Here is a 12,500-nt window from a genome sequence, read left to right on the forward strand (position 1 = left end):
ATTATTATAAGTATTACTGTAATTATCACCAATATTATTATCATTGTTACTACCATTAGTAGTAATAGTATCATTCTTATCATTATTATCATTACCAGTCATCATCATTCCCATCACCATCATCTCCATCATCATAATCATCATGATCATTATCATTACTGTTATCATTATTACCATTATCATATAGTTATTATTGTAATTCGTACCATTAAAATGATTGCGTTTATCAGTATGATCATCGTTGTCATTATTATAAGTATTATCGTAATTATCACCATTATTATTATCATTGTTATCACCATTAGTAGTAGTAGTAGTATCATCATTATTAGCACCACTAGTCATCACCATCATCCTCATCACCATCATTATTATCACCATCATTATCACCATCATCATTATCATCATCATCATCATCACTATCATCTTGTTCGAGATGACCTCATGTTCCTCGAGTTGTGTTTAAAGTCCCTGGGAACTCTTTCGCTATATTTACTCATCATGAGTGAGTTTCAGCTTGGAATTTTACCACAGGTGCGGTAATGTATCGTAAGTTGTAGTTTAATTTTATATTTCGTATTGTATTTTACCAGTGACGGTCTCATAACGGTTTTTATTTTCTATCGCTCACCCACAAGTGACGATACCAACTGTTATGCCTTCACAACTGGAAGATACACATCGTGGGGGACTTAGGGCGTGGCGTATCGTAACTATTCCAAATCAGGAGACATCATGCACGGAGGAAAAATCTGCCCATAAATGAGGGGAAATCTGCGCAAAAAAATCAGTGTAAAACTTTCTGACACCTCAACTGTAAACAAAGCATCGCTAAGAAAGAAAACTTTGGTAACTCGGGATTTTGATGGGTAACTTAGGTATTTCGATGAGTGCGGCCATCATCAGGTAGAAGATGAAGAATAAACCGGTCAAAATAGGGCACACGACGCGACAGAGGGTATTCAACTTGCAGGCGAGGGCTGTGCGACGAAACTGTAGCTTCTCTGTTTCTCTGTCTTTCTCTTTCCTCACCCTCAGCAAGAAACCGGGGGCACTTTTCTGTTGGGAAGGTCATGCCATTAGACCATACGAAAAAAAGGCATTTCTGTCTATCCCCCAAAATAGCCTGTCACTGTTGTTTTGTTGCTGTTACGTACTCTAAACTAGCTCTAAAACAACTGAATATGTTATTAATACTGGTAGAATATTCTCTAGTATGTTAAAGTCGCCTGAAAAAGTCCATAATGTGTAATCAAGGTAAATGTCAATGTATGTCTTATTTTGCCACTATCTATTTTGAAATACGATAGATATCAAGCTTTAGAAATGAATAATTGAATAAATTAATAACTTCTAAAATGATATGCCACCTTCCTTAAAAAATTGAGAGGTGAAAAATGCACACAAAAAATATGTTTGTTAGGAACTTATTCATCTTAAATACCCTGAAACCCATTGTTTATCCTAAACACCCTCAAACATGAAGTCCCAATTACTTTCACAATTTTTCATCTTAATCCCCCTCAAACTATTAAAAATTCCATTAGGCCACCAGTTACAATTCTTTACCCCCATCAAACCATGCAACTGCTATAGCCAATTAGTCACACTTGTTTCACCCTGGAAGACCCTCGACCTATTCAAGTCCTGCAGCCAAATAGTCACACTTTTTCACCCTAGACACCCTCAAACTGATCTCTCTCACCTGGCACCAGTTGATGAATGCAACCGTAACAACCACCAGGAAGAGGCTTGTGATGCAATACACGAACCAGATGTCCATCAACTTGAGGTATGCGGTCTGAGGGATGGAGGCGCTCATCTGCAAGGATACATAAAGTGTCTATCGCACTTTGTATCTGTTTCTCGTTCTGTTTGTTTGTTTGCCTATCTGTCTGCCAGTTCTCTATCTATCTATCTATCTTTCTATCTAAATCTCCTTCTCTCTCTCTCTCTCTCTCTCTCTCTCTCTCTCTCTCTCTCTCTCTCTCTCTCTTTCTTTTTCTCTTTCTCTCTCACTCTCTCTTTCTCTCCCTCTCCTCTCTCTCTCCTTATCTAGTTCATAGACGGAGAGAGAGAGAGAGAGAGAAAGACAGAGACAGAGACTGGGAGACACAGACAGATAGAGACAGACAAACAAAGAGAGAGAGAGAGACAGCAACAGAAACAGAGAAAGTGAAAGAAAGAAATATAGTAAACGATGCCACCGTCGATTAACACCAACTCATGTACACCCATTCGCACCGCCCCCTGCCCTCCCCCCTCCCCTCCCACCTCCCCCCACCCACCTGCGTGAAGAAGGCGGCCTCGACCAGGAGCGCCGTCAGCGCCACCATGATGCGCTCGTTGAAGTCGTCGACGGGGAAGTAGAAGACGATGTACCCGATGACGACGATGATGAAGGTGGGGATGTACGTCGACGTCACGTAGAAGGTCGAGAGGTTCCGGAACTTCAGCACGATCACTTGGCCGCTGTAGTTTCCCTGGGAGTGAAAGTGAGTTTCACTTTTCCAATGAAAAGGAATTGACTGTCAGACTCATCTCTGATATTAAGAAGCTTTATTGGACATGTTATGTTGATAACTTGACAAGATTTATGATCAAATTCTGTTATTACCGAAACTATGTTTAAACTTGTACCGTAATAAAACCTGACTCATACTCTAATTATATTAATTTCACATTCAAACTACTTCAAATTTACAATAAAAATACTTTAATAGTACATTTTTTATACATTCAAAACACATCAGAAGTTCTCTAGAAGTGAGACTTGCTTCCTGATATCATCACTTCCCTGTGATTTTGAAAATTTTATTGATAGAAGTGGATACTTACATAAATAAAAGGATGAACTAACATAAGCTATTCTTAACCCAAGCTTAGTCCCTCTTTGGACTCATATATCTATTACAAAAACTCTCGTGACCTTCAAGCTGACATGACCTTAGCTGACCCCCACCATGACCCTTTGCCGTTGTACCATTCTTCTACCTAGTCTGATTAATTCTAAAATATTGACTGAGTTTATTTAACAGCCTGGAATATTATTAAAGTGTTATTATGAGAAACATGACATTTGGACAGTACCGGTTATTATTTGGTCTGTGATATTTGTATCAAAGAATTTACTCGAACTTTTATGGAATACAATTGCACTCATTCACCACATCCTCAGCTGTCATGACTTCCTCCTTCAGGTAGTACGCCATGAGCTTCCTCTTGCCGACGAACTTGACACCTGGTCCTTCAGCCACAAGAGCGAGGTAATCCTTCGTCGGCCCCCTAAGCACCATACCCTTCAAGGAGGAGACTTTGAGTAGAACCTTAGTTTGTACACCTTTTTTTTTTTTTGTTTTTTTTTTTTGTATAGGGAAATTTATAGCATTATGTCTGGTTAAAAGAAAGCTAGCGGGTAGAATCTAAAGGCAAATTTACGGCAGAATTAAGTTATTCACTCATACAAATGCAAGGGACTCTCCTCCTGAAATTCCTGTTATACCGAGAGACAAAATGGTGATGTGTGAATATATATATATATATATATATATATATATATATATATATATATATATATATATATATATATATATATATATATATATATATATATATATATATATATATATATATGTGTGTGTGTTGTATATATATATATATTATTTATATATATATATATATATATATATATATATATATATATATATATATATATTATATATATATATATATGTAAATACAAATATATGCAGACTACCGTACAAATAATCATATGTTCATGGTATGATCTACACATATACACAAATTAATTCACATCACACATTCAATAAACGCCTTTAATTTTTCCTCTAAATATTAGTTCCAAAAAAGGAAAGAACGCCATGTTCTCCGACAAGTTGACTCACCAGCTTGCATGTCTGAGTGTCGAAGGGGAACGTGATGAGGTCGAACTGACAAGACGTCGTGACAGTGAGTTTTCTCACCATCACCAGCGGATTGTGACGACCCTCGAAGATCTCGTCTGAGGGCGAGTGTTAATCGCCGAGTTTGGAAATACGAAATGATGAGAGAGATTAAGAGTGGCCCTTTGTGGAGGACATTGCGTGCGTATAGATGCATACACACATTCACACACAGATAGATATATATGTGTGTGTGTGTGTGTGTGTGCATATATATCATCAAAGTCAAGTCAACCAATATGACATCAGAATTTATAGCGAACATTTCTAACCACACAACAGTTGGGCGCCAGACCATACCTTCCTCTAAGTTCGCACTGTCGTCGGGCAAGGGCTCCGTCATCCGCTTAGCCATGAGGAAGCCGTGGCGTTTAATCACACTGCTCGTGGTCAGGGCATCGCCGAAGAACTCCACGTCGGGCATCCACGGCTTGCGATCCGTCAGCTGAATGATGTTCAGGATGCTAGCCCTCTTGAGGTGATGCAGCGTCAGCCGAGAGTCCTTCCATGAGAAGCGCACCTCAATTTCACAGACGAAGTTGAAGCCCGTGAGATCGAACGCGCGCATCGCCATGATTAGGACGTAAACGGACACGCCGACCGGGCTAGACGCTTCCAGACGCGGCGGCGGGGATTTGTCGTCGTACCTCGACGGGAAAACCAAGAACTCGCAAGCGACCTCGTCTGATTCGTCGAGGCAGTTGATCTCCTTGTTGCATCGTTGGTGGATGGGGATGCAAGTTCCGTCGTTGCAGGAGAACTGTTGCTCTTTGCACGAGGTCATTCTGAGCGTGACTTCGCCGCCTTCGCAGACGTCGTTGCTCACCGTCCAGTTGTTGAGGCCCACCGGGTAGTGGGTCGGGAACCTCAGGGGGAGCGTTGCCTTCACGCCGGGTTCGTCGAGGCGCGACAGCTGCCAGAAGCCGAAGTCGGACGCCGAGGCATTTTCAGGGGGGAGGTGTTTGGTCATAACGGAGTAGAACGCCCCGCTGAACACAGGGGTGCCGTTCGTATTGGGGAGGAAGTATTCGCGATCGAACAGCGATCTCTCACACAGACCGCGCAGCTTCATGAACGACAGCTCTTCGAAGTGACAGACAGCACAAAATTTCATGGCACAGCTCCTGGGAGCCCATTCGCCCAAAGAAACGGTGTCCTGGCTTCGTTTGAACGATGCACATGTCTCGGAATCATAGAAGGCTGTCTTGCACCCAAAGTTTACATAGGAGATTCTCTTCTGCGTTGTGGTGTCGTACCAGTAGCCCCCTGTCACGTTACGCCGAATCCCTATCCAGAGGCTGCCGCAAGAGTCACCGTGTGATAGAGAGTGGTTGCTAAGGGCTGTGTTTTCTTCGTTGTTCTTTGGCGCCTTCAGGCTGCCTCCGAGAATGCGGCACAGATGAGACGCCTCGTTAAAGGGTCGCACCTCGGGGAATAAGGTGTCATAGGGAGTCCATTTATTGCAAAACTGATTGCCACTCAGTCTTTTCACTTCAACATTGCGATTTTCGAAATCATCGTTGATATCGGTAAAGGCAACGACAGGCGTAGTGGAGGCTTGCATAGGCTCGCATTTGGTGTAGTTTTCCATACCGTCCTTAGCGAGGGTCTGGTCATAAAGGCGCAGGTCCACCACCGACCCCGCCAGGCTTCGGGTCTTGGCGAATCCTCCTCCGGGGCGATCCTGGTCCTGGCCGAGGTACAACAGACCCCCTCCACGGACACGCAGAGGATCGGGTTTGTCATGCTCGACACCGAACCGGATGAACCCATCCTGAAGGACCTCATTCTTCCCTCCTGCGAGGTCCAGAGCCACGCAAATGGACGACCAAACGCGCAGTTCTAAATTCACCTTCACGTCCTGTTCCCACTTGCGATTGCAGCATCTCATCATCAGCTCCTTATTCCTGTAATGAAACCCTGGCAGAAAACTTCGATTTAATGAATATAAAAAAAAAACAGGTTCTTCGAACTACAATTATAAAGACACTTCATTAGTGCAATCTCTCCTCAGTGTAAGAAAATTTAAATCCAATTTAGGAGAACCAAGAACCTTTTCTCTTGATTCCTTAAAACAAAAGATGCAATGATCACCGATGTATAATTCGTCGTCGTGTTCAGGATGTGCGTACGAAAGCACCATGATTTCGTCCCTTGCTTGCAGGAGGTACAAGCGGAAGCACAGTGTTAGCTGGTCAAGGTCTGGCATTTTGCCGAGGTACTTCAGGTAAGTGTCTGTAGAGGCAGCTCCATTCCGCTGAAACGTTGCCATGGTAACAGCATTCTCTGGCTCTAATTATTACGAAAACAACAATAAGTTGATGCTATTATTAGACATTATTTAAGATAAGACGTATCCCCAATCATTATAATTTAAAACACATTAAACATCAATCACGAAAAGCCAGACTGAATCATGATTACCTCTTTCATGTTGACCTTTCACGCGGGGACAGCAAGTGAACAGACAGAAGATAGCCACGTAATATAACGTAGATCTAGTCTGCAGAGGAGAACACCTCCCTAGACGACCTGGCCTTTCTTGAAGTCCTCTTTTCTGCTGAGATTTGCCTGCGGATCTTTCCCACTTGCGCAGAACAGGGAAGGTTAGGGACGTAACTGGTGCTTCGTCTGTCCTGGTTTTGTAAAAAAAAAGAAAAAGGAAAATGAAATGAAGGTATAATTTATCATAACTTATATTGGTGGTAATATCAACGTTTTATAGAGCAGACAATATAATTTAACGCGTCTGTGTGTGTTTGTGTGTGTGTGCGTGTGTGTGTGTGTGTGTGTTTGTTTGTCTGTGTCTGTCTTTGTTTGTTTGTGTGTGTGTGTGTGTCTGTTTGCGCATGTTGCGTTTGTGCACCATCGCATTTACGTGTACCAGTGTATATGCCAAAAGTAACCAGGCAGTAAAACAGGGATGATAGATATTCAAGACATATAGCGCAGTCCCTCTTCCCTTGTGTATCCGGGTTCGTGCGGCATAACAATGAGCTGCAGCGTGGGAGAGGGCAAAGGCATGAATATAATGAATATTAATGAGTATCGTGAAAACAATCAATGATAGAAGCTACTGGGGCATAGAAATGTCAAAGTCTGGGCGGTTCTTTAACATCGTCTAAAGTTGCCTTTCTTCTATGCACTACAAGTTACGATATATATATATATATATATATATATATATATATATATATATATATATATATATATATATATTTTTTTTTTTTTTTTTTTTTTTTTTTTTTTTTTTTTTTTTTTTTTTTTTTTTTTTTTTGAGGGGGGGGGTCGATTTGCTGTGTCTATCAGTATCTATCAACAAATAGTCAACTTACATCAATTCGAATAACGAAAATAATCGATCGAAATACTGGACTATTTACTATCTTACCACTTGGTCAAAGCATAGGATATCACTATAAAAATTGGGCACTGTATAGCTTAGACACTGAAAAAGATAAACATGCAAAATCTAGACACTTCATACGTTGTACAATGAACAAAAAGGCTCTACAAAAGCTGTTCATTATATATGTTGGACTAAAACTCTTTCTTTCTTTCCTAACAAGTGAAAGAATAATCTATTCATATGTTTAGGTTTGTAAAGTTATCTATATTTACTACGATGGTTAATATGAGAATGTCAGTAATATCGTGATTATAGATATGTTAATACCAATACTAAACAATATTGATGTTAATAATGATGATAATGATAATTATAATAATAATAACAATAACAATAATAATGATAACAACACTGATAATTATAATAAGGATGCTAATAATATCGATAATGGTAATGATAACAATCATGATCATGATATTAATGGTGATAATCAACGACCATTATGATTCTTATTATCAACAATAATGTATCCATTATCAGAATCACATTATCATAATTGTTAATTTTTTAGATAAAAATGTTGTTCCTATCTTTATTATTATCATTATTATTGTTATTGCTGTTGCTTTTGTTATTGTTGTTATCATTATTATCATTATTGTTATTATCATTACCATTACAATCGTTACTCGTATTATCATTATTGTCATTGTTATTACTGTTTTGTTACCATTGTTATTATTACCACTTTTATTATTACCATCATGATCATTTTCATTATTACTATTATCATCATTATCATTATTATTACCATCATGATCATTATCATCTTTATTATTATATTGTTATTATCACTGTCATCATCATTATTAGCATTATCATTCGTATGATTATTACTAGTAGTAGTTGTAGCATTAACATAATTATTTTCATTATCAATATCATTATTACTATCATTATCATAACCATCACTATCACCATCATAATCGCTGCAATTACCATTGCAAATATCTCTTGACTTTATAAAGCGAGTTGTAAGGCACATGATAAACTAACAACTGCCATTCAAATTTTATTAAGTAGTGACAATGAATATAAGGAACAGTGACACAAGTAAAAATATATTCTCGAGTGCCATTAGCGATGCTTAAAATACATGAAAATGAAAATAGTGGCTTGGATTTACCACGAACATTGGTATGGGTATCTGGGTATCTCCTATGCTACTAGCTATATTCCAGGATAGCGTTCTTTAAGTCATCGTGCCTGAGTATTATTATCGAAGTGACCCTATTAAACGCCTTTTATGAATTTGCGACCATATGTTCTTCATATTATGATTATATATCATTATCTCCTTTGTCCATATATACTACATGCATTCAATAGACAGTATACATCAATTTAATTATGATTCTTTTATTCTCTTTGTTAATCTTATTCTATTTTATTCATATCTCCATCTTACGAAACGTGACGACTTCCTAGGTGCCAGCTCATGACTTTAGACATTTAGAAATTTGGTCATCAGGAAAGTCGTCCTGCCGAAGGAACTCGGCGGAAAGAAAACTCAAAATTGAAAAACCCGACGACGACAGAAAACGGGATTCATAGGACTGAAGGCCGCTGCTTTGAGGGAGTTATGATTAGGTACTATGTATACACATATAAAGATACATATGTATCATATATATATATATATATATATATATATGTATATATATATATATATATATATATATATATGTATATGTATGTATGGATGTGTTTGTGTGTGTGTGTGTGAGTGAGTGCGCGAAACTGTCACTTGGTGACAGTTTCTACCTCACTACATATGCTAATCATTTTGTATCCCCTTGATGCCCTAATTCAAAATCAATTTCACAAGTTGATTAATATATAGAATAACATTCCTTGAAAATAAAAGATAGAAGATATGTCTATGTTCCCTCTATTGTAGCCATATTCTAGTACTCCAACACCCAAGAGTAACTTTAAAACAAAGTACTGTGTGTGTGTGTGTGTGTGTGTGTGTGTGTGTGTGTGTGTGTGTGTGTGTGTGTGTGTGCGTGCGTGTGTACGTGCGTTTATGTGTGTGAGAGAGAGAGATATAGATAAATAGAGAGAAAGAGAGAGAGAGAGAGAGATGAAGAAAAAAACATATCAGAGAAAAAAAAAATAATAATAATAAATAAGAAAAGAAATTAAGAATATCTTAAATAATAGAATATGTTAATTCACCACGTCCCTGCCATCTCAAGCAACACTTATCAAATAACATCGTCCATCCATTCAGAATTTAATTCAAGGAATGTTTACAAGCCTTCTGGCAAAGATTATTTCATGAGAGGTTTCAGGATATTCTAAACCTCTTTCAAGACATGCTTCTGCTTCTGACATCAGACTTATGAAAAGACTATTGAATATTTAAACTGTAAATAGTAATAATGATCTCAGTTATAATTATGATGATGGTGATAATAACGATTATAATAATAAAACTAATAATGATAATGATAGTTATAATAATAATGATTATAATAATAATAATGATAATATTAATAACAATAATGATACTAATAAGGATAAAATAAAGATAATGATGAGGAAAATTATGATAATAATGGTAGCAATAATAATAGTAATAGTAATAATGACAATAATAATAACAATGATACTGACAATAATATCAATAATGATGATTATAGAGTATTTAGAGAAGACACCAGCTAACACTGATGATTCCGCATGCCAGAGGTCAACTAGCTGTCAAAACTCGTTGTATCAAAGTGTGCGTAAATCCTTTTCCTCATTTTTTTGCAATTGCCAAGCATAAGGTTTTATTTGCACCGCGGGTCAAGCCTGCAAATGTTTGTTTACTGTAATTGTCCGTAAGTCTCGTGGGAGTTAGGTCTGGGAGCCCACCTTGTCCAAAATACAACCCATGTCCTTCAAAACACATGGGCTTCTTGCGTGGGTTAAAAGCAAGAAGTCAGGAGGTTAACTGAGAGTGAAGAGGTCAAGTGAGAGGGGTCAAGTGAAGACCTTAGTAGCTTAGTGCTCGTGTGTATCATGGCAAAGTGCGTGACTCTTATATAATGTAGTCTTTTTTATTTTCTGTTGAGCTAGCGACAGTGAATAATCCCAAACGCAGAACACTTTTTTTTTTGTGGACCTCGCTAACACTTATTTTACTGTGTTACGATTTATTTATTAGCTTACCCATGAACCTTACCTTTAGAAAATGTCCTCTACATAATAATGATTATAATTAGATGATAAAAATGAATATTATTTTAGTGATAATAGTAATAATGATTGGTTAGAATCCTTCAAGCTTCAATTTGCAAAGATGGCCTGGATTTCTTCATCTTTTTTTTTTTTTTTAAGAATCTTTCTTCAGGGAAGGACGATTTCAATTTTTTTTTTTTTTTTTTTTTTTGAGGGGGGGGAGTCTAGAATTTTACGATTTGTTTTTTTTGAAATTCAAAATGCAATAATTTGAAAACCTGAGGCGTAGATGCTAAACAACCATTTCTTTATATGTATTTAACTATTCTAGAAGTGCTATATATTATAAGTATCATATCAGTGAAAAAGAACATACTAATGTGAAATATAGAACCTTTGTAGCGAAGTGAAGAATCTTTGGCTTAGCGAGGCACAGAAATTTCATTGAATATGTGATTTCTTTTAAATAGAAAAAAACTGTCGATATCTGAGAGGATTCTTATTACAAGACTAACCTCCACTATATATGATTACGCATAGCAAGAGCGCTTATTCTTATCTTCTTTTTTTGTTGTTGTTTCCAAGTGATCTCTTGACTCACTCACAGCGGTTAGTCAGGGTTAGTAGGGAAACCTCACTAGCATACAAGACAGGCGGTGGTGGATCCAGAGAAAGCGGGGTGGGGTAGGGCGGGGGTTACACTGCACCTCCATATTAGACAAATACACGATGTAATGAAATATGTGATTGGAGCTACAGTGTTAAAACTTTTTGTGTCGAATAGCTTATAAATGCCAAGGAAATGCTGGAAATACCTACAGACTAAGTTATATCTTCCCTTACATTCGGAAGTTGTCACCCCCTCTGAACCCTACCCCCCTCCCCCCTCCCCTCCCTTAAAACATCTTGGAGCCGCCACTGAACACAGGCAGTTATAGCGTGTGAGGAACTTTGAGAATATCTGCAGACATGTCTCATTTGCACAGTTTCTCATAAACTTAGTTGTGTTATCCATCACGTGCATTATTTACATGGACGAGTGGACATGATGTTGACATCTGATATTAGAAAAAAGACAAAGGGACTTGCAGCTTTAGAGACTCCGAGTATGTCAAATAAATTCTTGGGTCGAAATTTGAATTTTGAGAATTTAAAGTCATCAGATTGTTTGAATTCATGCTGCAGACTCACTGGTATCTGAAGTGTTATAACCTTTAATTTGATTGTATTAGAGACTGTCTCAGGGGTCGTATTTGATAACTGACTGTCATAGTATTGTTTCCAGTTCATCTGATCAGTGCTGATTGGGGAAAAAACAATCAAACCAAGTCAAACTGGGTTGAAAGTTAATCTACTTAGGTTCAGAATGGAAGCTAAAGCATTAACAAACTGTCTCTTAAAATAAACCAGATAGCTTTTGGTGGTGAGTCTTTCAGGCGTGAAGTAGAAGCAAAAACAGTTCAACCTGAGAGAGAATCACTCAGAGAAGAAACTTTGGTAGTTCGGAATATCGATGGGTAAGTCTGGTATTTTGATGAGCGCGGCCATGGTCAGATAGAACACGAAGAAGAGACCGGTCAAAATAGGGCACACGATGCGGCAAAGGATATTCAACCTGGAAGCAAGGGCAGCACGCCGAGACTGGATCCTCTCAAGCGACTTGAATTCTTTCTTCCTCACCCAAAGCAAGAAAGCAGGGGCACATTTCTGTTGGAGTGGAGACGACATTCTTAGAATTAATTGACAAAATAGACTTATTTATACAACGTCTAGCTAATATGCCTGATAAATGATGACTCACTTATTTCCTAATATACGTCAATCCTATCTGCTTAAATCTTATTTTTTTCTGTATAGATATTTTCAACCATATGTCGTTCATCCCCACCTTGCACCAGTTGATGAAAGCAACAGTGACAACCACCAGGAAGAGGCTCGTGATGCAGTACACGAACCAG

At 38.1% G+C, this 12,500-nt stretch overlaps 2 protein-coding genes across 2 annotated transcripts in view; both read right to left on the reverse strand.

Annotated features, from left to right (window-relative positions):
* Window positions 1-732: 732 nt before the first annotated feature.
* Window positions 733-11,832, reverse strand: LOC122255322 (uncharacterized). Its single transcript, XM_086534425.1, has 12 exons — window positions 11,574-11,832; window positions 8,498-8,541; window positions 7,354-7,410; window positions 6,904-6,959; window positions 6,387-6,598; window positions 6,057-6,254; window positions 4,263-5,882; window positions 3,906-4,021; window positions 3,168-3,299; window positions 2,289-2,483; window positions 1,706-1,822; window positions 733-1,059 (listed from the first exon to the last, which is right to left on the reverse strand). Exons 1-12 carry the CDS (start codon window positions 11,830-11,832, stop codon window positions 832-834), a joined length of 3,234 nt encoding a protein of 1,077 aa, XP_086390551.1. The 3' UTR covers window positions 733-831.
* The window catches only part of LOC122255321 (uncharacterized), a 14,342-nt gene continuing 13,293 nt past the window's right edge, over window positions 11,452-12,500 (reverse strand). The window contains exons 7-8 of the mRNA XM_086534327.1: window positions 12,431-12,500; window positions 11,452-12,249 (exon numbers count right to left, since the gene is read on the reverse strand). The exon at window positions 12,431-12,500 is cut by the window's right edge and continues 47 nt beyond it. Of these exons, the coding sequence (XP_086390453.1) occupies window positions 12,019-12,249; window positions 12,431-12,500 (301 nt within the window). The 3' untranslated portion in view covers window positions 11,452-12,018. The remainder of the gene's footprint in view (window positions 12,250-12,430) is intronic.

The sequence above is a fragment of the Penaeus japonicus genome, unplaced genomic scaffold (assembly GCF_977035675.1).
Source record: "Penaeus japonicus unplaced genomic scaffold, GWHDUDI00000001_assembly GWHDUDI00000041, whole genome shotgun sequence".
Taxonomy (NCBI): Eukaryota; Metazoa; Arthropoda; class Malacostraca; order Decapoda; family Penaeidae; genus Penaeus; species Penaeus japonicus.